The sequence below is a fragment of the Typopeltis vanoorti genome, chromosome 12 (genome assembly GCF_054136105.1).
Source record: "Typopeltis vanoorti isolate ZY-2024b chromosome 12, IOZ_Tvanoo_1.0, whole genome shotgun sequence".
Lineage (NCBI taxonomy): Eukaryota > Metazoa > Arthropoda > Arachnida > Uropygi > Thelyphonidae > Typopeltis > Typopeltis vanoorti.
In genome coordinates this window covers 63,020,656-63,047,714 of record NC_143560.1, presented here as the reverse complement: position 1 = coordinate 63,047,714, position 27,059 = coordinate 63,020,656, and the positions used below count along the sequence as shown (strand labels likewise).

The 27,059-nt window shown below is 34.3% G+C and overlaps 1 protein-coding gene across 1 annotated transcript in view; it reads right to left on the bottom strand.

Annotated features, from left to right (window-relative positions):
• The window catches only part of ValRS (Valyl-tRNA synthetase), a 464,082-nt gene that overhangs the window by 295,287 nt on the left and 141,736 nt on the right, over positions 1 to 27,059 (bottom strand). Inside the window, exons 7-8 of the mRNA XM_090401956.1 lie at positions 23,474 to 23,593; positions 10,540 to 10,648 (exon numbers count right to left, since the gene is read on the bottom strand). Of these exons, the coding sequence (XP_090258082.1) occupies positions 10,540 to 10,648; positions 23,474 to 23,593 (229 nt within the window). The remainder of the gene's footprint in view (positions 1 to 10,539; positions 10,649 to 23,473; positions 23,594 to 27,059) is intronic.

Below are 27,059 nucleotides of genomic sequence, written 5' to 3'. Positions count from 1 at the left end.
TTCAGGCAGTCCATCCTTCACGGTCTACCGAAAACCGACACACACGGGCCAATATATACATGCTAATTCATATCACCACCCATCACAAAAATATGGAGTCAGTAACACCCTTAAAATCAGAGCTACAACAATTTGCTCTCAAGCCCTGAAACAAGAAATAAAAATCATCACCAACATATTCATAAATAATGGCTATAACAAAAATACTATTAATAAAATACTCCATAAAACAACAACAAAAACAAATCTAGATTACAATAAAACAATAGCCATTCCATACATTAAAGGGTTATCAGAAAAAATCAACAGAATCCTACAACATTATAACCTCAATGCCACCTTTAAACCGCCCACTAAACTTAAAACCATATTCACCTCCTCTAAGGATCCTCTCTTCCCATTAGCACATCCTGGAGTCTATTGAAAGCACTGCACCTGTAACTTACCGTACATTGGTGAAACAGGACGGACAATCCCTATACGCAAGAAAGAACACATTAGACACATTAAATATAACCATTATGGTGAAGCAGGCCTCTCAGACCACGCACTTAACACCTTACACCAAATCAACTGGAAAAGCACTTGCTCCTTACACCGCACAAAAACATGGTACGAAAGAAAATTTAAAGAATCCTGCGAAATCCTGATAAACCACCCAAATATCAACAATAAAGATGGTATGAAAATTCCAAGGATCTGGATGGCACACATTCAGCCAACCTAATATGAAAGATTCAACATAAGTCAGGACTCTAGCCAATCTGCTAGTATTAAAAACCATTCCACTCCAATTGGCTCTAATGATGTTAATATATGTATATAGTAGACAACACAAATAATAGGACTCTAGCATTGATGTATAATTTTTTTTATTATTATTATTTTTTTTTTTTTTCTTTCACCAGAGGTCAGGCCAACAATTGTGGTAGTGGTTGGTTAGTGTCTTTAACGAACCAGTCTGATAGCAAAGCTTGTTTCTTGTGTATATTTGTACGCTCCAGAAGATGACCTTGACATAAAGGTTAAAACGTCGAATTGTAAATTTTAGTAATATTAAACTAAAGTTTTTATTCAAACATGGTAGTTGTCTCCATAATTTCCAAAAATGCACAAATATGAAAGGCTTTTCATGGAATCAGCTTCAGCCCTAAGAAACAATCCAAACCTCAACAAATTTGGGAAACTTATATCAGAAGACCTTCAGCCCAATCACCCAACAATACCAACATTGCCCACTAGGGGGCACCATTAGGACTTTAAGAAAAATAATAGCTTCCTGCTTCTTCCTCACTTACTGTTTGTTGTGCCTGCATACACGTGTCTTGTTCTTACGTTTCTTGAAAATGGCAACGTGACGTTGCCGAAATATTGAAGCATATTAAAATTTATTTTAATATATATCCTAGTTGACATTGTAATTCCTTAAATTATTTAGTAAAAAATGCATAACCAACATGTAAGCCTTTCCACGAGAGGTATACCAGTTGTGAAAAAGGTGCATCCATAAATACTTAAATAAAAGAGCAAATAGGCTTCACTTCAGCAATGTAGCATTATTTGAATTAAGAGGATATTAAATCCCACATTATTTCAAAGCCAAATAAGAAACTCAAAGATCGGAATTAAAGAGTTTCATGTCGAATATAGTAAACTATAAACGTTTCGGTGGAGTGTAGCATAAGCTAAAGCACATAGTTAAACTCGTTGCAAAGGTGGGTAAAGTTCTGTTTCAGTTTCCTTTAAATAATGTTACATTGCCAAAGTGAAGCCTATTGGCTCTTTTATTTAAGTAATTTATGTGTGCACCTTTTTGACAAGTCGTATATTATTATTATTGTTCCGGGCAACTCCAAGGAGTCGACAGACTCATCGAGGGAGACCCTAACATCATGTCAAGAACAACTATTCGACATTGACACAGTATCTATCATACCTTGCCTTGAACTCATTCACGGTCGTAGCAAAGTATATATGTTCTTTTTGCTATAACGTCAGTATTACCTGGTCTACTTACTCACTGATGAGACCACAATAAAGGCTGAAACCGGTATGGGTAGTGACCTTCCACCATAATGTATAACATCATACATCTCCTAGGACAGGAGTGTTCAACCTGTCGATCGCAGAGCGATTTTTGGTCAATCTCTTGTGTATTCCTCCTTACTTGCAAATTTAATTAAAACTGAAAACATAATATTTTATTTATCATTATTTTGTATTATTTTAAATTCACTTTAAGTGTATTGCTATTGTTTATTTATTTTCTTTAAAATTGTCAAATCAGTAATTTTCTTATAAGTCCGGGTAAATGAATTAATCTGGATCAGTGGAAGTCAAACAACGAGTCAAGTGAATACGATTATAAGCAAAGTATAAAAACTCGATTGTAGCTTAAATATTAAATATTCCAAAGTACGTTACATCAATATTTTACTTAGGTTAAGTCCCATGCGAATATTTTAAAAAAATAAACTTTGTTTGTCTCGGTATAGTTTGTATTACATGTTTTTGTAAATAACTCTTTTGAAGCTAACTGTATATACTGCTTTAATAAGAATATGTTAAGAGTGTTAAAAACAAAGGCAATGTTTTTGTCGTCAAAGCTGTACATGGCGGCATTAGAAAGATTGTTATAGAAACTTGTATGTATGAGAAAGGCTTGCAGGCTCTAAGTGTAAACATCTCCGAAGTCACTCAGAAAGAGTTCAAACAACTTTCCGATGGCCGGCTACTTACAATCAAAAGAAAGAGAAGGAGAACAAAAGGTGTGCTGAACTTGAAACTTAAGATGAAAGACATATCGATTCTTTGGGGGTTGCTAAACTTCATGCGAGGTCTCAGAGGAGGTCTAATAAAAAGGGACTGAAGCAAGCAGAAGGGGTCTTCCAGAATTGCTGTCAGAGAGGAGGCCGCCCAATGCAGAGTCGCCATCAGAGAGAGACTGCCTGAATCCATGTTGCTTGAGAGAGGAGATTTCCGCTTCCAGAAAGGAGTTTCTCAGTTCGAGACGTAGCTAGAGAGAGACTACTTCTAGGCAGCAGACAAGGTTTCAAATTGCCAAGTTCCAATTGCCAGAGAAAAGTTTCCAGGCAAGGTTAATGTCAGACATTCACCAGTGTGTTGCGTTTTCATTACAATTTGATGAATCAAATGACTTCACTGATATTGCTCAGTTAATAGTATTTATTTGCATGGTATTTCAAGGTTATTCAGGTAAAGAAGAACTTTTGAAAAGTATACCATTATTGGGAAGGACTAGGGGAGAAGAGATTTTTTCAGCATGTGATAAATTTGTGAAACAACACAAATTTATCAAATGTCTATTACTACTGATGGTGCTCCTGCAATGATAGGTAATAAATCAGGCTTAATTTCATTATGTAAAAACAATGACAAATATCCAGATTTTTTAACATACCACTGTATTATTCACCAACAAGTACTGTGTAGTAAAAGATTAAACACAAAAGATGTTTTGGATATTACATTTAAAATTGTAAATTCTGTTCGAGGAAAAGCCCTGCAATGGCAGTTATTTAAATTACAAGCAGATGAAGATAGGGAACTTCTGTTGTATAATAATGTTTGCTGGCTCAGCAGAAGTCAATTTTTAGAAAGATTTCTTGTATTAATTAACAATATAAAATTTTTTTATAGTTTTATAGTTTACTATATTCATTCGGCACGAACCTCTTTGATTCCGATCTTTGAGTTTCTTATTCGGCTTTGAAATGATGTAGGATTTAATACCCCCTTAATTTAAATAATATATAATCCTTACCACAGGTAGGCAAGGATTAGATAACATGTTAAAAGATCATTCAAGATTATTCTCATGTTCAGTGTTGAATACTATACTTACTCGTTCCTGTCCCTGATCTTTATTGCATGAATATAGCGACTTGTACTTGTTATTCAGAACCTCACTTGGTTTCGTTCTGAGTTTCCTTAATGCTGAAACAAAAACAAGAACAGAAACAACCGAGGATTCAGAAGAATCTCGCTTGTTTTTGTTCTGTAATTCCTTAGAAGACTATGTAGAGGTCTCTTCCTGGTTATCTAGCTTTGACTCTTAAGCAACTCCTAGATCATATAAGCATATTAAAATGAGGATATCGGAAAGAATGTAACATTATTAGCATTCTAAAGATATGAAAATGAGAGACAAAAGACTGAACAAATATTTGAAGGGAAAAGACTTAGAATCTAGATTGATGGACTGGTCATTTAGAAGTACTTCAAAAGGTAGAAAAGTAGGAAATACTCAAATCTAACCAGAGATTTAACCAACAAACACCAGATATTCACAAGAAGAAAACTTTATAAGAAATTAACACATTCAGGTTATAATGGTAACACAAATGGTGTTGTGCTGGATTATCAATCATTAGATTATTCTCAGTAATGAGGATTTTTTTTTTTTTTATGTTGCTCTCGTCAATGAAAGGTCATTTAGAAACCTACAGTATATTTGCTACCATGGGTGGGAACTGCCCTAGAGACCAAACATGAAACTTTTTGAAGCCACTTCAGGCCTCCAATAAGCAGGCAGTGGTCCCACACTGGGAGCTGAAATTTATATCTCACCTGAAGACAATCACAAGCATTTTAATCCTAAAGCCTGCTGGTTGGAGAGTGTGTATGCTAACCACTTGGCCAACCAAGTCAGGAAGGATGAAGTAATGATACTGTTTCTCATAAAAAAGAATGCACAACCTAATTAATCAGATTATTTCATTTTAAAAAACGATTAATTTGTTAAGAAATGTTAACATCTTGTTAGTCAATCTCCCCATGAATGAAGACTTCTGGCCCAATGTCTTCTCCATCTGTCTCTGCTTCCGCCAGATTACATCCTCAAACCATAGTTCAGTTAGAGCAGGAATTTGATCTAGTTATCTCCTACAGGCTTGCCTCTTCCTCTGGCCCTGGCATCTTTTCCTGCATAATGAGTTTTTTCAATGTGCTTGTCTTCTCTTTTCAAGATGTGCCTGAAACATCTGAGGATTCTTCTCTCCACCATGTTGCAGAGACTCATTTCAAGATTCAGCTGGTCTTTGATACTCAAATTGGTTCTTTTCTATGTACTAAGAACCTGAATCATCCTTCTCCAGGCTCACATTTTAAAAGCACTAATCTTATTCTTCTTAACTGTATTGTTCAGCATTCAGGACTCTGAGCCAGCCACAAAGAAGGCCAAAGAGCCACCTGATCTTTGTTGACAGATCCTTCCAGATCTTTGTGAGCTGATTTTCCATTGTAATTCACCTTACTTCTTCAGATTTCCTTATTACTACTTATGAAATAGTTTTTTTCAGAGTATAAACTTTAGTTTGTTAAACTTCAGTTGAACATGGTATAATTTTAACCTGTTCACATATATTTCATATTATAAATATATTTTCATCACACTATGATCAAATTCTATCTTTATTATCATTAATTTACTTCTGAACTTTTCAGTACTGTTCAAATCCCAAATTTGATTCATTACAAAAATACTATCACTGCATCTAAGAATAGGTGCAATAATGGTATATATTCAGTGTGACTAAGGTTCTCTCCAAGATGGGAACATGTGTAGTCTGATAGTCAATCAGATTCCAAGAAACTAATAATACATTCATTTGACAATGATATTGTGTTGCACATCTGCATTACAGTGATGAATGGTACATGAAATCAAAATTCATCCTGAATACGGATAGTGAAAGGAACCATTCAAAAGAAAACAATTAATCCAACAATCAGTGAATCCTACATCCTAGAGATATTACTATGAACATCGGCTGATAATCAATATACATTTATAACTACTACTTTTTTCCCCAAATATTAGAGCAGGGGGAAAAGCCATAATCAGCTTCTATATTTTACATTATTATATTATTATTATTAATATAATAATATATTAATCATATTAATAATAATAATGGGATGCTTAAGAGTCAAAGCTGTATAACTGAGAGGAGACCTCCACATAGCCTTTAAAGGAATGCGGAGAACCGATCAAGGCTTCTGACCTAATGTCCAATCCTCACCTTCTCGTGGTGCACCCTGTTAGATATCTACCTGGATAATGAACGAACGAGGATGGGCTGGCAATTTGGGATTTAGCTGACCAAATTGTATTCTTATTGGCTTAAACCAAAATACAAAATGATGGTACAACATGACAGAATTCCATGCCGGCTGGGGTGTCGCCCGGTTAAACAAGCCCCCCTCCCCGTTGTTTTCGCCAGGGCAAACAGCAAAAAGTTAGCTACTGGAAAAAATCTGAAAATACACCCGAACTCAACATCACCAGAGTTATAGAATGGTATTATCAACATAAGAAGCCTGGATGGCAAAGAAATGGAGCTAGCTGAGGAATTAGATAAGTACCATAATAGAGGTGACTGACACAAAAAAGACAAACACTGGCGAGATCTTTCTGAGCAATAAATACAAAATGCTATATTCAGTCAATGACAATCAAGGAAAAGAAGGAGTAGCCATAGTATTCAACACTAAATACGAGGCTAATCTTCTTGAATAGCAGGCAGTCTCAAGTAGAGTGATGTGGGCAGATATCAGAATGGGGAACTGGACAATGAGACTTATTTGTGCCTAAGGTCAAACAGAAGGTTCTACTAAGGTAGAAGTGGAGGAATTTTTTGACGCTTTAGAAAAAGCAACTGACACAATGAAAAAGGAAAAGTTGGTCCTTGTTGGGGATCTAAATAGCAGAGTAGGAAATGATTATTAGACATACAAAAATATTTTTGGGGAAATTTGGAGAAGAGAGCAAAGCCAATAATAATGGCAAATACCTGTTGGATTTCTGCTCAGGACATGGACTGGTTATTACTAACACCATGTTCCAACATAAAAATGCATAAATTCACATAGAGAGAAAAGGCATGGAATAAGAAAAGTCTCACTAACTATGCTATTGTCAATAGTGATGTTTTCTCCCTGGTGCAGGACACCAGAGTGTATAGAGGATTTGAAATTGGAAGTGATCACTACTTAGTCTTTAGCAGGATAAAATTGAATTTCATTTTGAAAAGTAGAACATTTAAGAAAGTTTTAAAGCAAATACAAGTTGAGCAGCTCTCAGATGTGAACACAGACTAAAATACAGAAACATTATTGAAGAAAAAATGAAAGTGTTTCAGAACAGGAACCAAACCTTGGAGATTCAGTGGCAAGCCGTGAAGAAAACATTGATTGATTGATTCAGCCTAAGAAGAATGTGGTGAGGTTGTCTGTAAGGATAGAAAAATCAGAACTCCATGGCAGACACAGGAAGTTAAAGTTAAAGAGGCAGTGAAGGAAAAGAAGAAAGAATATCAAAAGTTCCTGGTAAATAAGTGAACTTGTGCTCTTAGAGAATACAGAGACAAATGTAAGAAAGCTAAACACTGTGTAAAACTAGCTAAACAAAAGTCATGGGAGGACTTTGGTCAGAACATTGAAAATAAATATCAAGAGGGTGAAGAAAGCATATCAAAAGATCCAGGCAAATAAGTCAGCTTGTGCTGTTAGAGAATACAGAGACAAATGTAAGAAAGCTAAACACTGTGTAAAATTAGCTAAACAAAAGTCATGGGAGGACTTTGGTAAGAACATTGAAAATAAATATCATGATGGTGGCTAGATATTCTGGAGGTTGCTGAAGAAGCTCAGAAATGAAGGAAAGAGTGTTGTAAAAGGAATTAGAGATGATAAAGGTGACATAAAAACTGGAGAAAAAGACATCCTTGAAGTATGGAGTAATTAATTTGTAAAATTGCTAAATGAAACAAGCAGTGATAGCACTGTGGTAAAATACACTCAACAGGCATACATTCAGGAATACATATCCATCCTTGAAGTAGAAAAAGCCATCAAAGGCTTGAAATGTGGAAAGGCAGCAGGAATAGATTATATTAGACCAGAAATGCTGAAGTATGGAGGTATAAAAGTCATACAGTGGCTGCACTGAATAATTCAGAAGACCTGGACAGAGGGATGAATTTCCGATGATTGGAGTGGAGCTCTCATAGTACCCATATATAAAAAAGGAAATAAAATTGAATGTGAGAATTACAGAGATATTTCCCTACTGAATGTTCTTGCCAAGATTTATGCAAGTATACTTTAGAAATGGTTGAGAAGAATTGTGGAAGAAAAGCTTGGGGAAGAACAAGCTGCATTCAGGACAAATAAAGGGTGTCAGGATCAGATCTTCACTTTATGACAAATAGTTGAGAAATCATGGGAATATAACAAAGATCTCTAATTGAGTTTTGTAGATCTGGAAAAGGCATATGATAAGGTGCCAAGAGAGAAGCTATTCAATATGCTGCAGTTATATGGTGACAATGGGGCATTATATCAAGCTATACTTAGTCTTTATTTGAGTTGCAAGTCAGCAGTTAGAATTGAAGGAAGTACAGGAAGATGGTTTAATGTTAAATCTGGTGTGAGTCAAGGATGTACATTATCCACTCTGTTATTCATTATCTATATGGGTCACATTATGAAGGAAAGTGGTATTAAACATGATATCAGAATTGGAGATGTTAATGTCAGCTCTTTGCTTTATGTGGACGATGTTATACTTCTAAATAAATCCGCTACAAGTTTGCAAGATTCCCTGACTAAATTGAATAACTGTTGTAATAGATATGGAATGAAGTCAGCAATAAAAAGACAAACACAATGAAAATAGGTAGAATCATTGTAAATGTCAACTGTGTTTTGAATGGGGAACCTGTGGAACAAGTAAAACATTTCACATACTTAGGCACAAATTTTAGTGAAGATGATAAATTAAATATAGAAATAGACAACAGAATCAACAAAGCTGGTATGGTAGGAAGTCAAGTGAATACATTTATATAGAATAAGAGAGAAATTAATCAGAACACTAAATTCAGAATTAATTCAGAACACTGTATAGAAGGCAGTGTCAAACCATTTTAAGTTATGGATCTGACAGCTGGGTCAGAATTAAAACACTTGACTAAAGACTAGAGACTGCAAGTATCAGAGTCCTAAGAAAGATTATTGGCATGAACAGATGGCATCAATAGCAATATTATATTAAAAATGAGGATATTAGAAAAGAACTTGACATTGTCAGCATCCAGGAATCTATTAGCAGAGCTAATCTCATGTGGTATGGTCACTTAAACAGAATGAGTGAGGAAAGATTAGCAAAACAAGTGTTCTCTGCCAGGTTGGTAGGAAAACAAACCAGAGGATGACCAAGATATAAAGTGCCTTAGATGATAGAAATATAAGATCTGATAATGTTGGAGTCTTGACAAGTAACAGACTGATTTCTAGGAAAATTGTAGATAGGAAGTTAGTAATGATGTAAATTTTTCATGTAGTATTATCATATCCTGTACACCCCCTGTTGAGGATACATGGCAGGAATTTGATGATCATGATAATAATATTTATTATTATTATTATTAATGTAAATGTTTTTATATTCACACTTTCTAATTAAGATTTTAGAGTATATAAGATCTGTTTCTAATTTGATTTATTCACAGAAATGACATGTTTAACTTTTTGTGTTTTAGATTATTATATATTAAAAAGCTAAGTTAACTAACTAGACTAACTGTTACTTGGCTGGGATCTACTATTTAAATTTCATCAGAGATATGAGCCCCCCCCCTCCCCAAACAAGGCTAAGTTAATAAATTTTAGGAAAGAGCAATGGGATTCTTCCTTCTGAAAGTCACATTAAACCAATATCAAACATAGCTGGTAGATATGGTAAGCATAACAGACTACATAATGATTTCACTGTTTAACATCTCCACAGATGAAACATCCAAGTTTGTAGATTTTAGTTAATATTCTTATTTGAATGATGGATTGGAATGCAATGTTTATGTCATGATACTGTACCAATTTCTATAGAAGTTGGTAGAGTGACATACGAGGGTGGTCTGAAAAGTTCTCGACCTCGACCAAAGATGGCAACACTATCGGCAAGTTTTTTTTTTTTTTTTTTTGTAAGTTGGTATATCTGTCATAAGCATCCATGTGAAATTGCAAGTCATTTTATCAAGTAGTTTGTTCTATACAGCTGTATTGAAGCAAAAGTGTTGTCTGTATTCCTTGAAATGGATAAAATTAAGAATGGTGCAGTTATAAAATTCTTGGAAGGTTTAACACCAAAAGAAATTCATTCAAAGTTCCTATAAGTTTATGGGCACTGTTCTCCTTCATTTTTGACAATTAAGAAATGGGCTGGCGAGTTTAAACGTGGCCATATCAGCCTTGAAGATGATCCAAACTGCTGAGACTATAGGCATTTCAAAAGAGTGTTTAGGATATATTTTGCATGAAGAATTGCAAACGAAAAAGCTATGCGCAAGATGGATGCCTCACTTGCTCATAGTAGATCGAAAACGTAATCACATGAAAATCTCTGAACAGTGCTTGGAACATTTTAACAAGAATAAATTTTGTTAGATCCAGTGATAATAGTATTTAAAAAATTCAAGTTATAAGGGGAAAAAAAAGTAACGAAAAATTACCTACATGAATCATCAACAGGATAAGCAAATGATACAAGAACACCAAATTCCACCTTCTCCTTGTATCCTGGAACTGATAATAGTGTTCTTCCAGTTATTTCCAGCTTATCTACCTAGAGTATATATCCATCCATAAGACAGATATTTGCCATAATGCAAGAAGGATATTGCAAAAAGATACTATAATAGTAATGTACAAAATTAAAGTATTTTTTAATATTATGTGATACCTATGCCAAGAACTGTATGTAATACATCAAATGCTGTAATGTTCAAGTACACAAAATCAAATCTCTTTGCTTAATAAAAAAAATACTATAGAAAATATAATTGCCTAAAATTTTTATATATCTGGCCTTTTAGATAATTGATTAGATGAATGCTGACTTTATAAACACTATTGGTATTTAAGTTTCATTAACAAATTACAATTTTGTTATTTCTGTTTGTTAGTCTTCAATTCTTTCTTTTATATTAAACTCTTGAATTAAAGTAAAACATGATGCTAAGAAAAACACTAAACAGTAAAACCAAACAAACAAAAAACTGTATATGAATATTTTTCATAGTAACTTATGACATCATTAGGTTATGAAGCACTTAATATCACTACATAATCCAAAACAATGATCACATTTCTTTTGAGATGTACTGAGTCATGTTAAGTGATATGGTCTCCAAGGAGGGAGACCATTTTTTGTTATAATCAAAATGTGTTTAAAATAAATCACATTTCCCTTATTTGTTTTCAAAATATTTTTGTGTTATTTATCATCATCATCATCATCATCAAATTCCTGCCATGTACCCTCAAGGGGTGTACAGGATATGACAGTACTACATGAAAAAATTACATCATTACTAACTTCCTATCTACAATTTTCCTCCAAATCAGTCTGTTACTTGTCAAGACTCAAACATTATCAGATCTTATATTTCTATCGTCTAAGACACTTTGTACCGTATCAATCCACCTATATCTTGGTCTTCCTCTGGGTCGGTTTCCTGCTAACCTGGCAGAGAACACTTGTTTTGATAATTTTCCTCTCCCATTCTATTTAAGTGACCATACCACCTGAGATTAGCTCTGTTAACGCATTCCTGGATGCTGACAATGTCAAGTTCTTTCCTAATATCCTCATTTTTAATATGATATTGCCATTGATGCCATCTGTTCACGCCTCTAATCTTTCTCAGGATTCTCAGATCCATAAGTTAAAACTGGTTAGAACACTGTCTTGTATACAGCTAATTTAGTGTTCCGACAAATTTCTCTCTTATTCCATATGAATTTATTCAATTGACTTCCCACCATACCAGCTTTGCTGATTCTGTTGTCTATTTCTATGTTTAATTTACCATCTTCAGCAAAAATCGTACCTAAGTAGCTAAAATGTTTTACTTGTTCCACAGGTTCTCCATTCACAACACAGTTGACATTTTCAATGATTCTGCCTATTTTCATTGTCTTTGTCTTTTTATTGCTGACCTTCATACCATATCTATTACAACAGCTATTCAATTTAGTCAGAGAATCTTGCAGACTTGCAGCGGGTTTATTAAAAGTATAACATCATCTGCATAAAGCAAAGAGCTTACATTAACATCTCCAATTTTGACATCAGGTTTAATACCACTTTCCTTCATAATGTGATCCATATAGATAATGAATAACAGAGGGGATAATGTACATCCTTGTCTCACACCAGATTTAACATTAAACCATCTTCCTGTACTTCCTTCAATTCTAACTGCTGACTTACAACTCAAATAAAGACTAAGTATTACTTGATATAATGCCCCATTGACACCATATAACTGCAGTATTTTGAATAGCTTCTCTCTTGGCACCTTGTCATATGCCTTTTCCAAATCGACAAAACTTAAATACAGATCTTTGTTATATTCCCATGCTTTCTCGACTATTTGTCGTAAAGTGAAGATCTGATCCTGACAACCTCTATTTGGCCTGAATCCAGCTTGTTCTTCACCAAGCTTTTCTTCCACAATTCTTCTCAACCGTTTCTCAAGTATACTTGCATAGATCTTGCCAGGAACACTCAGTAGGAAAACACCTCTGTAATTCTCACATTCAATTTTATTTCCCTTTTTATATATGGGTACTAGGAGAGCTCTACTCCAATCATCGGGAATTCGTCCCTCTGTCCAGGCTTTCTGAACTATGTAGTGCAGCCACTGTAAGACTCTTATACCACCATACTTCAGCATTTCTGGTCGAATATCATCTACTCCTGCTGCCTTTCCACATTTCAAGCCATTGATGGCTTTTTTTACTTCAAGTATGGATATGTATTCCTGACTGCATGCCTGGTCAGTGTTTTTTATTACTATGCTGTCATCACTGCTTGTTTCATTTAGCAGTTTTTCAAAGTAATTACTCCATACTTGAAGGATATCTTTTCTCACTTTTTCATGTCATCTTTATCATCTCTAACTCCTTTTACAGCACTCTTTCCTCCATTTCTAAGCTTCTTTAACAACCTCCAGAATATCGTACCACCTTCTTGATATTTATTTTCTATTTTTTGCCAAAGTCCTCCCATGACTTTTGTTTAGCTAGTTTTACACACTGTTTCGCTTTCTTACATTTATCTCTGTATTCTCTAAGAGCAAAACTGACTTATTTGACAGGAACTTTTGATATGCTTTCTTCTTTTCCTTCACTGCCTCTTTAACTTTCTGTGTCCACCAGGGAGTTCTGATTTTTCTATCCTTGCACACAACCTCACCACATGCCTCTCTGGCAGAATCAATCAATGTTTTCTTCAGAGTTTGCCACTGAATCTCCAAGGTTTGATTCCTGTTCTCACACTCTTTCATTTTCTTTTCAATAATCTTTCTGTATTTTAGTCTACAGCTCACATCTGAGAGCTGCTCAACTTTTATTCGCTTTAAAACTTTCTTACATGTTATTCTTTTCAATATGAAATTCAATTTTATCCTGCTCAAGACTAAATAGTGATCACTTCCAATTTCAAATCCTCTGTACACTCAGGGAGAAAACATCATGACTATCAACAATAACATAGTCAATGAGACTTTTCTTATTCCTAGCCTCTTCTCTCCATGTGAATTTGTGCACATTTTTATGTTGGAACATGGTGTTAGTAATAACCAGTCCATGTCCTGAGCAGAAATCCAACAGATATTTGCCCTTATTATTAGCTTTGCTCTTTTCTCCAAATTTTCCCAAAATATTTTTGTATGTCTCACAATCATTTCCTACTCTGCTATTTAGATCCCCAACAAGGACCAACTTTTCATTTTTCATTGTGTCAGTTGCTTTTTCTAAAGCCTCAAAAAATTCCTCCACTTCTACCTTAGTAGAACCTTCTGTGGGACCATAGGCACAAATAAGTCTCATTGTCCAGTTCCCCATTCTCATATTTGCCCACATTACTCTACTTGAAACTGACCGCCATTCAAGAAGATTAGCCTCGTATTTTGTGTTGAATACTATGGCTACTCCTTCTTTTCCTTGATTGTCATTGCCTGAATATAACATTTTGTATTTATTGCTCAGAAAGATCTCACCAGTTTTGGTCATTTTTGTTTCAGTTACCCCTATTATGTCGATCTGGTACTTATCTAATTCCTCAGCTAGCTCCATTTCTTTGCCATTCAGGCTTCTTACGTTGATAGTACCGATCTTTAACTCTGGTGATGTTGAGTTGGGGTTTGTTTTCAGATTTGTTCCAGTAGCTGACTTTTCGCTGTTCGCCCTAGTTCCCTGGCAAAAACAACGGGGGCATCGTTTAACCGGGCGACGCCCCAACCAGCATGAAATTTTGTCATGTTGTACCATCATTTTTTATTTTGGTTTAACCAATAATAATACAATTTGGTCAGCTAAATCCCAAATTGCCAGCCCATCCTCGTTCGTTCAGTATCAAAATAGATACCCAACAGGGTGCACTACGAGAAGGTGAGGATTGGACATTAGGTCAGAAGCCCTGGTCTGTTCTCCACATTCCTTTAAAGGCTATGTGGAGGTCTCCTCTCAGTTATACAGCTTTGACCCTTAAGCACCCCCTGTGTAATTTATTTAAGCTATAAATCAACAGTTAGAGCAGAAGGAGGTACATGAAGATGGTTTGATATTTAATCAGGTGTGTGACAAAGGTGTACATTATCTACACAGTTATTCATTATGTGCATAGATCACATTATGAAGGAAAGTGGTATTAAACCAGATATCAAAATGGTGATAGCAATCCTAGTGCTTTACTTTATTCAGATGATGTTATATTTCTAAATAAATCCAGTACAAGTATGCAAGACTCCCTGACTAAATTATATATATATGTGTGTGTGTATATATATACACACACACACACAAAGACAAGCTACATTACATTTCTAACAGTAAGCCAAAGTGACAATAATCTGATCAAACATAATTAAAGTAATTATTCCTAACACGGTTGTGGTCTCCATAATTTTACTAAAATGAACAACTATTGTAATAAATTTGGTATGAAAATCATGAATAAAAAGAAAAACACAATGAAATTAGGCAGAAACTCAATTTCAATGGAATAAATACAGCACATATAAATAATTAAACAATGCATTTAATCACTGCTATATTTCATCCCGATCAGTAGACATCATCAATGAAACAACATTAAAATTGCACACAAATTTGCGCAAAACAATAAGTGGAAAAGATTAGACTAAAAGTCTAAGAATTAAAGTTTCTCAAATCTTGGAAAGTTTAATACAATCATATTTATTAAGATTAGGTTGATTTTTTTTTAATTGCTGGTGATTCTAAAAAGTCTTCCAAATTTGTATTTTTTTTTTTTTTTTTTTTTGTGATCAAGCATAGTTGTTTTTTTCCATTTGATTCTGTGTAAAGTATCCAAGATATGGTCAGCTAGCCCTGACTGACCATACTATACTTATGGCAACAGATGTATTTTTTATGGTCTTCTAAGCAGATCTCCTAGTTTGAGCATAAATTTGATACGTTGCAAGAGCAAGGAACTTCGTAAATACCTGGAACAGAGAGAGGAGGTAGAGGATCCTTGAGAGTGCAGATGACAGCAGCCAACTTCAGAAAAGGTTTTGAATGCAGCACAGAGGTTGTAGTTTTTTTTTTTTTTTTTTTTTTTTTTTTAGTGTTCTGACTTTTCTTCTGAGGTGCCCTGGGTGTAAGGATTAATGATAGCATTACTATAGTCAACATGTTAAGAGGGATGTGAGGACAATTAATTTATTGATCTTTTTGACATTGCAGCCAAAAATTAAAATAAATGCGAGTTCAGCTGTAAGTTCCGCCTTGGTAGAACAGAGATTGAAGGCTCTATTAACAAGTTTTGATAACACCATATAGTTGAGGGGGGAGGGGGGGGAATAATGGTAAGGTTTGTGTATGTATCTACCTGTGTGGGTTGGCTTTCTGTAAGCAGCCTAACTCTGAGCAACACTTTCATTTTCCAATTAAAAATTTCAAATATTTATCCAAAATTTCTTTCTCAGTTTACATACACAAACTTTCCCATCATCCCACCACCCACTCTCAACAATATGGTGTTATCAAAATCTTTGTTAATAGAGTTTCCAATCTCTGTTTACCAAGTCTGAACTTAAAGCTGAATTCTCCTTTATTCCCTATACCTGTCTGATGGCTACAATGTCTAAAAGATCAACAAATTAATTGTTCCTCACCTCCCTCTCAACATGTTGACTATAGCAATGCTATCATTATTCCTTTACATCCAGGGCACCTCAGAAAAAAAAAAAAATGTCAGAACACTGAAAAAAAAAAAAAGTACAACCTCTGTGCTGCATTCAAATCTTATCTGAAGTTGACTGCAATCATTTGCACTCTCAAGGATCCTCTACCTCCTCTCTCTCTCTCTCTGTCTGTCTGTTTCAGGTGTTTACAAATTCTTTGTTCTTGCAACATATCATATTATAGTCAAACTAATGCCTTGGATACTTTACACAGAATCAAATGAAAAAAAAAAAAAAAACAACTATGATTGACAACAAAAAATACAGATTTGAAAGAATTTTTTTTAGAATCATCATCAGATTTTAAAAATCAACTTAATCTTAATAAATATGGTTGTATTAAATTTCCCAAGATTTGGTTAACTAATTCTTAAGTCTCCTGCCCTACACATCTAAAGCTTGCCAACAGCACCCATAGAGATAACTTTAGGCCTGCTGTCCAATCTTTTCCACTTATTGTTTTGTGCAAATTTGTCTGTGTTTTTGCTATTTTAATATTGCTTCGCTGATGTCTCAGTCACTGATATGAATAGGAGTTATTAAACATGTTGTTTAATTATTTATATGTGCTGTATTTATTTCATTAAACCATAAAATGAATTCAAACCAGCACATAAGTGTAAACAGTCGATAGGTAGAAACATTGAAAACATTAATTCCGGAATGGGGAATGAACCAACAGAACAAGAAAAACATTTCAGCTATTTAAACACAGCCAAAGTCAGCCAAATAAATTTATATGGAATAAGAAAGAAATCAGTCAAACCCTAAATTAGCAGCATACAAGACAGTGTTGAAACCAATTTTAACTTAGGGATCTGAAAGCTGGGTTAGAAATAAAATACTTGACCAAAGACTGGAGATCATAGACATGAAAGTTCTGAGAAAGATTAGGGGAGTAAACAGATACCATAAATGATGAAATTTTATATTTCACTTGGTTAGACCATAATAAATTTAGTTTAATCCTTTATCCAAGTGTGAGCATACAAAGTTTGCGCCTCAAAGTATCTTCAGGACTGGGGTAAGGTAGTACAACACCGGGCAACTCGTTGCAAAGGTGGAGCAAGCTAACATCACTCCTATCTCAGTATCTCCCATAATGCAAAATACATCTCCTTGTGGATATGTATAATGTTATGCATCAAGGGGAGGGCCACTACCCAGACTAGTTTCAAGCTTATGAATAAGTGAAATGGGCTCGAAAAGTGAAAGGGTTCTAAAACAGACTCCAAGGTGGCTCACCTTTTGGAGTTGCCAAAAGGTGAGCCACCTTGAAGATACTTTCAGGTGCCAACTTTGTTTGCTCACACTTGGATAAAGGAATAAACTAAATTTATTATAGTCTAACCAAGTGAAAAATAAACTTTCAACATCTTTCTCTAAATCCAGAGTAATTTAATAAAAAGGTGGCACACCTTTTGGCAACTCCTATAGGTAGAGATGACCTTGCTATTGCTTCTGCCTGGTATCTCCACGTCTGGGCCTAGCTCTCACTGAAGAGACCTCAATAAAACTCGAAACTAGTCTGGGTAGTCTTAAATTGCCCTCCCCTTAATGCATAACATTATACATATCCGCATGATGTGTTTTGCATTATGGGAGATACTGAGATAGGAGTAATGTTAGCTTGCTCCACCTTTGCAATGAGTTGCCCAGTGATGTACTACCTTACCCCAGTCCTGAAGATACTTTCAGGTGCAAACTTTGTTTGCTCACACTTGGATAAAGGATTAAACTAAATATAAGATAGCATAAATGTTTCTCAGAAGAGCTAATCTTAGATGGTGAGGTCACTTAAACAGAATGGGAGAGGAAAGATTAGTAAAACAAGTGTTCTTTGATATTTGATCATTTCTGGTTGCATATCATCTACTACAACTACTTTCCAGGCACTCTGAATTCTGAATGCATTCTGCTGAAATATTTTTTTATCAGTTCCTGTTTCATGTTATGATGTTAAAAAGTAATTACACTAGACATCTTGAACATATTTCAGTTTTCACATCTCCTCTATCATTTCTGATTCCTTTTGCTATAGTCTTTCCTCCATTTCTCAGCTTTCTCAATAGTCTCAAACCAGCACATAAGTGTAAACAGTCGATAGGTAGAAACATTGAAAACATTAATTCCGGAATGGGGAATGAACCAACAGAACAAGAAAAACATTTCAGCTATTTAAACACAATTAAATATGGAAGTAAACAGAATTAGTAAAGCTGGCATGGTTGGAAGTCAGCCAAATAAATTTATATGGAATAAGAAAGAAATCAGTCAAACCCTAAATTAGCAGCATACAAGACAGTGTTGAAACCAATTTTAACTTAGGGATCTGAAAGCTGGGTTAGAAATAAAATACTTGACCAAAGACTGGAGATCATAGACATGAAAGTTCTGAGAAAGATTAGGGGAGTAAACAGATACCATAAATGATGAAATTTTATATTTCACTTGGTTAGACCATAATAAATTTAGTTTAATCCTTTATCCAAGTGTGAGCATACAAAGTTTGCGTCTCAAAGTATCTTCAGGACTGGGGTAAGGTAGTACAACACCGGGCAACTCGTTGCAAAGGTGGAGCAAGCTAACATCACTCCTATCTCAGTATCTCCCATAATGCAAAATACATCTCCTTGTGGATATGTATAATGTTATGCATCAAGGGGAGGGCCACTACCCAGACTAGTTTCAAGCTTATGAATAAGTGAAATGGGCTCGAAAAGTGAAAGGGTTCTAAAACAGACTCCAAGGTGGCTCACCTTTTGGAGTTGCCAAAAGGTGAGCCACCTTGAAGATACTTTCAGGTGCCAACTTTGTTTGCTCACACTTGGATAAAGGAATAAACTAAATTTATTATAGTCTAACCAAGTGAAAAATAAACTTTCAACATCTTTCTCTAAATCCAGAGTAATTTAATAAAAAGGTGGCACACCTTTTGGCAACTCCTATAGGTAGAGATGACCTTGCTATTGCTTCTGCCTGGTATCTCCACGTCTGGGCCTAGCTCTCACTGAAGAGACCTCAATAAAACTCGAAACTAGTCTGGGTAGTCTTAAATTGCCCTCCCCTTAATGCATAACATTATACATATCCGCATGATGTGTTTTGCATTATGGGAGATACTGAGATAGGAGTAATGTTAGCTTGCTCCACCTTTGCAATGAGTTGCCCAGTGATGTACTACCTTACCCCAGTCCTGAAGATACTTTCAGGTGCAAACTTTGTTTGCTCACACTTGGATAAAGGATTAAACTAAATATAAGATAGCATAAATGTTTCTCAGAAGAGCTAATCTTAGATGGTGTGGTCACTTAAACAGAATGGGAGAGGAAAGATTAGTAAAACAAGTGTTCTTTGATATTTGATCATTTCTGGTTGCATATCATCTACTACAACTACTTTCCAGGCACTCTGAATTCTGAATGCATTCTGCTGAAATATTTTTTTATCAGTTCCTGTTTCATGTTATGATGTTAAAAAGTAATTACACTAGACATCTTGAACATATTTCAGTTTTCACATCTCCTCTATCATTTCTGATTCCTTTTGCTATAGTCTTTCCTCCATTTCTCAGCTTTCTCAATAGTCTCCAAAACATTTTGCTATCTTCCTGATATTTATCTTATATTTTTTATCAATGCCTTTGCATGAATTCTGTTTACTTACCTGTATGCATATGCTTAGCTTGATTATATTTTTCTCTGTATTCTTTTATGGCATTCTGCTAACTTACATGCTAGAAACGTTCAATATGTTTTCTTGTTTTGAAGCCTTTTCTCTTTAATTTCTTATATACACCATGGAGTTCTTATTTTTCTATAATTACAGACAACTTCGCAACATGCCTACATGGTCGAATGAAGGATGCACACTATCTTCGCTATTATTTGTCACCTATGTGGATCATATTATGAAGGGAAGTGACAAATCTGATAATAAAAATTAGAACTATTCAATTTAACTCTTCACTTTAAGGAGATGATGTTATACTCCTCAATAAATTTGGTGTAAGTCTTTAGGATTCTTTCACTAGATAGAGAAAAAATAAACAGGAATATGGAAAACAACACCTGCATTCTTACTGGAGAACCTATATATAGTAAAATATTAAAAATATACAATATTTAAAATCTTTTACTGAAATTAAAATATTTCAGATATTTAAGTATAATTTTATAATGAACTTATAAGTTCTTCGTAAGGTTATATCTGGACTATTGCACACAAATCTGGTCACCTGGATTCCTTGGCAATGAAGAGGTGAATAACAAAGATTGTGGCAGGTCTGTGGAATGCTTCCTATGAGAATAGATTGCAGGTCTGTGGGCTCCAAAAACTGATAGGTGTAAGAGATAAGATATGACAAAAGCAAAAAATCTAGTCCTAACAAGGGTGATAGGACTAGATTTTTTTGTTTGGAGGGTGGTGAATGGGTGGAATGCACTGCCAGAGGTGGTCATGAGTGCTTCATCTGTGAATAATGGCTAGTGTATCAATGAGTCTTCTGACTCCATGGAGACACAATATAGAATAATAATAATAAATTAGTGAATTCTTTCTTTTAAGGTTACAAGGTGGTCAAGCATTCATAGTGAAGAATTTATGGAGATACAAAACATATGTCAGGATAATTTTTGCCGGCCTGGTTGGCCGAGTAGTTAGTGTATCCGCTCTCCAGCCAAAAGCCAAAAGGCTGCAGGTTTCAATCCAGCCATGGGCTTGGATGTTTGCGATTGTCTGTGAAAATACTAGTGGTGAGTAATAGATGGCGTTGGCATAGTTGGAGGATTGTGGGTGGTAGAAATAGAGAGTTGTAGAGTAGATGCCCTCCCTCGATGAGGCTTTGGATTCCCTGGAGATGTCAAATAATAATAATAATTACTTTACTTAACATGCAAAAGTAACATTTGACATTTAAACCTCTGTATTGAGGTCATCATCAGGAAAAATACATATGTATAAGATACAAGCTACATGACACTGCACTATACAAAAGTACGATGAATCTAAATGCTTGTTCATCATTTAACCTAGCCTGACCTCTTGTGGAAAAAAAATAAATAAATAAAATAAAATAAAATAAATGAAATAAAATAAAATAAACAATAAAAAATTAAAAACATTTTTTAAACTAAAAATAACATATAAACAGAACTACAATAAACATTTCTTCTAAAGTCATCTCATATTGAGATTTTCTTCTCTTTGGGCTTGTTCTTGTTGCTATATGGATTGCAGATTGTTCCTCTACATTCATGGAATGATTAGTCCATTTTTGTTCAGGTTTGGATAATGTTTAAAATTATCCAATTAATTTCAACAAACATTATCCATACCTGAACAAAAATGGACTAATCATTCCAAGAATGTGGAGGAACAATCTTCAATCCATATAGCAACAAGAACAAGCCCAAAGAGAAGAAAATCTCAATATGAGAGGACTTTAGAAGAAATGTTTATTGTAGTTCTGTTTATATGTTATTTTTAGTTTAAAAAATGTTTTTAATTTTTTGTTTATTTTATTTTATTTATTTATTTTTTTTTTTTTTCCACAAGAGGTCAGGCTAGGTTAAATGATTAACAAGTATTTAGAGTCATCTTACTTTTGTATAGTGCAGTGTCATGTAGCTTGTATCTTATACATATGTATTTTTCCTGACGATGATCTCAATACAGAGGTTGAAACGTCGAATGTTAATTTCCTAATGGTAAGCAAAGTAATTATTCTAACACATGTTATGTCTCCATAAATTCTTCACTATGAATAAATTAGTCAAAACCCTAAAGTAGCTATATACAAAACAGTGTTCAAACCAATTTTGACTTATGGATCTCAGAGATGCATTAGAAATAAAACAGATAATCAAAGATTGGAGACATATTGGAGGCATTGGAGAAAGTTTTGAGAAAAATTAAGGAAGTAAACAGATGGCATCAATAGTAGAATCATATTAAAAATGAAGATGTCAGGAAGTATTGTTCCAGGTAAAATTTATATACGTATACTTGAGTGGAGGCCAAAAAAATTGTAGAAGAGAAACTTGGCAAAAAACAAGCTGGGTTAAGGCCAAAAACAGGTCACCAGGATTAGATTTTCATTTTATAACAGACAGTTGAGAAGTCATGGGAATATAAAAAGGATCTCCAGTTTAGTCTTACAGATCTGGAAAAAGCGTGTGATAAGATGCCAAGAGAAACGCTTTTCAGAACACTACAAATATATGGGGGGAAACAAGTGAAACATTATATAGAATACATAGTCTATATTTAAGTTGTGAATCAGCAATTAAAACTGAAAGAAGTCCATGAAGATGGTCTGATGTAAAATCAGGAATAAGACAAGGATGCAATCCTTGTTTTATTCCTGTTATATCCTCACTGTTATTCACCATCTCTTTGGATCACAATATGAAAGAAAGTGGTATTAAACTTGATATCAGAACTGGCAATATGAAATTTAGCTCTCTGCTTTATGCAAATGATGTTGTACTCATAAATAAATCTAGTGTAAGATGCCAGGATTCTTTAAATTGAATAACAGTATAAAAAACTTGGCATGAAAGTGAGCAATAAGAAGACCAAAAGTATGAAAAACAAGTAAGAATATGGAAAACTGCAAATGCATTTTCAATGGAGAACAGAACAAGTAAAATATTTAGTCAATTTATAAGACATTTGATCAAAGACTGGAGACCAAAATATGACAGTTCTGAGAAAAATCAGGGAACACAGATGGCACTGGCAGAATCATGTTGAAAATGAAGTATGATGAAGGAATTAGACACCATTCAGCATTAAAGAATGTCTGAGTACAGCTATTCTAACATTATATAACTTAAATAGAATGGGAGAGGAAAGATTAGCAAAACAGGTGGCTGATGTCAATAACGATAATACTGGAGTGCTGATAAATGACAGATTAATTTGGAGGAAAAATGTTGATATTTTTACTTTAAATTTACTTTAAAAATGTGAGTAGTCCTGTGCAACTACTCACTATGACCAAATGCTATTAAAGGAATGTTAAAAATTTAACTGCCACCTCCAATTTTAAAATAACATTTCAGTGATGACATTGTTAAGCCAATCATCATTCATAAAGCAATCAGCTAGTACTTAAGTGAATTCTGTACAAATTACATCTCAATATTTATGGATCAAAGCACTGAACTTACCTCAATATCAGAAATAGCTGATCTCAACGTGCAAGACCAGTTCACTAATCTATTACTACGATAGATCAATCCTTGTTCATGAAGTCTAACAAAGGCCTCGGTTACAGCTCGTGACATTTTCTGAAAATCAAAATAATTCTCTACGTGAAATATTTATCAGAAGTAAAACAGTGAAAACAAATTTAAAAAGTTCACAGTATTTTTTTTTCTAATCCTCACCTAACAGAATTCATGCACTAATAAATACTTTTTATCTCTACAGTTTAACTACTAACAAAAAAGAAAATGAGCTGTTATATATGAGCCATCTGTCTGAAGAGCATATTCTAATTAAAATATTATGTATAAGGACTGTATTTTTCATATATTTAGCACTATTCGGTCAAAGTCCATTATTATGACAGTTCACAACTGCCAGAAAAAAATATGATTATAAATTTGCTCATTATATTACAGGCAATTTTTCATTATAGGTAACATTCCCAGTCATAAGATAGTAGAAAATCAATCCACAATGAAAATAAATAATTTAGTTAATGTAACTAAATGTCATGGGTACAAGTAATGAACAATCTTGCAGCAATACAGTATGATATTTCATGTTAAACTTGTATCCATGACATCAACAAATTTTTTTTTTTTCCCATTCCAACAAACAACTCAAACAGGAAACAAATCAACTGCTGTGTAGTATCACATTTGCATCTCCAAATCTGATGTGTAAAAAAGGTGTATGCATATTCTTATTCTCTGTAGACAAACTGCTGTGGTTCCTCCCTCCTCATCTTCACACTGGTCACAGTACAAGCACTGCAAGCATCTGAATTTACCTCCCCTCACAAAATAGTGATCCTGCAGTATAGTTCTGAGGCAGCAATGTGTTTTTATTGGAAAGATTTGGATTTGAATATTTCCCAGTAAATCTTTACAATGGCTTTTTTAACTATTAGAATAACAAATAAACTGGCCTGAGAAACATATATAGAAACCAAATACACTCACAATAATACTTTCAAAAAATTGTTTAACACATGAAAGGGAAATTAGAATTTATTAAGAACTCCTATATATTTTGCTGACTGTAGCATGAGAAAGAGCAAAACAATAGTTACAATATTCAAAATATGAACACAAGAATGAATTGTATAGCATGATTCATTTTTGCATATATTTGCCACTAATGCACTGAGACACGTGCAAGTAATTGATATGTGCTTTATTCTACCATGAAAAGTATCCTGTATTGATGGTAAATTTAAACAATTTAACAACACCATCATGGAAATCATCTTGTACACACTGAAGAGTTTCTTGCATCAGTATATGTTTGTAAACAGAGAAACCATAATTCCAGAAGCCATTAAACAAATAACTTTAATTTTCTCTTTGAAGTCAAAACCATTTTAGGTATAAGGGTTGGTTTGGCCAGTGAGGTTTTGAAGAAGATTTGAAAGATATATAGTTAAATAATAAGTAGCTGATGCAAGCAACTATTGAACATAGTGGATAACCAGATTTGTGCACCATGGGAAGGTCATATACAGGTATCCCTTGCTTAACACAGTTTTACTTAATGCGTCAAAATTAATTGCGACAATCCCTTGATATACGTGGCAAGAGTTTTGATTAACATGCCTATACCCTGCGGAGCTCACAGCTGATCTGACAGATACATGCAAAATGTTTAATATAAATATTCTTACACAATTCAGTGTATAGCTTGGAGGTCATGAGTAGCTATGCTTTCATATGTTACGAGTGATATTCAGCACTGGTTTTTGCTGTCAGTTTGGTTTAACACATGTCATGTAAAGGTTTGTGATATTTGACAATAAATTGTATCTGAGAGATACCGCGACCTCCGATGTCAGCATAGTATGGTTTAGTTGTTGTTTTTTTTATTCTTTGTTCAATAATTTCTAGATTGCAACTGAAAATAAATAAACCATCAGGTATTACTGAAATAGAGAGCCAAAGGCTTATTTATCATACGTCCTCTAGAAGATGACTAATGAAAATACTAATGAAATTAAAATGAAATACTAATAATAAATAAAATACTAATGAAAGTGGTCTGGAGCTTAATTCGCCTTTACTACAAGTTGCCCATAAGCTTGCTTATGCTTGCATCTGCCGAAACTTTTGGTTTCTACAGAAATATTCGGCACAAAACTCGTAGTTTCTATATTCAGCTATGAAATAATGTTGGATTCAATAACCACTTGATTTGTACCATCATGTATTATATTTACAGTGTTTTTTCTTTATGATTTATTGCATTTTAGCACATACTAGTAATGAATGTATCTCTCAGATATACCATGACCTACGCTGCAATTTTTACTGCCGCAGGGCTCTGCAGGGGTTACATTTACCACACAAAAACATGCAAGCCTCGTGGCGTGAGCACCATGACGGGATTCCTCCTACAAATTATTAATCCAGTAATCGATCATGGATGAATTGTAATTTTTATCATTGATTATTAGATTTGATTAACGCAGTAACAAAATAAAGAACTTTTATTATTAAAAGACCAGAAAGTAAACGATAAAATATACAGAGAGCCAACAAGTTTCACTAGCCACTGTAAGACATAGAACTGTTTTTCCAATCTATAACATGATTTGATGTTGAGAAATAATGAACTAAACCAGATGTGATGATTCTATTATGATTGACATCCTCCACATGTTCCTTCTGTCTTATTTCAAAACTTCTAGAAGTCTGACCAATGTAAGAAAGGCCATGCGTGCATGGAATTTCATATACTCCAGGACATTTGAAGAAAGGTGATCTTACCTCATCTTTGGGTGATCTTAAGATTTGTCTGATCATGGTAGTTGGTTTAAAAACCACTCTGATGTTTTTCTTGACATCCTAGTGAGGAGAGAAGATAACAATATCCAACTGTCCATTTACAAGAAACCCACAGATACAGGTAGATATCTACATTATTCGTTCAACCATCGTAGATCACAAAAACACAGCATCATTCACATGCTCCGTAATAGAGCCTTAAGGTCTATTTCAAAAGAAGCAGATGTATAGAGAGAACTGTCACTAATAGGTAACACTATCTCTTAATGGATACCCTTCTAACATTTTAAACAAATGGCTATTTAAAGACAACCACCAACGTGTTACGGTGCTCCAGCTGTCATTCCATATATTAATTCAGTTTCCACAAAATTGGCGAGATTGTTAAAAGCTCATAACATCAGAGTGGTTTTTAAACCAACTACCATGATCAGACAAATCTTAAGATCACCCAAAGATGAGGTACCTTTCTTCAAATGTCCTGGAGTATATGAAATTCCATGCACGTGTGGCCTTTCTTACATTGGTCAGACTTCTAGAAGTTTTGAAATAAGACAGACGGAACATGTGGGGGATGTCAATCATAATAGAATCATCACATCTGGTTTAGCTCATCAACATCAAATCACGTTATAGATTGGAAAAACAGTTCTATGCCTTGCATCGAGAATGACTACAGACACAGAACTTTAAAAGAAGCAGCTGTGGTACTATACACAGGCAATAATTTAAATAGAAATCAAGGTATTATTCTTAAAGACATATG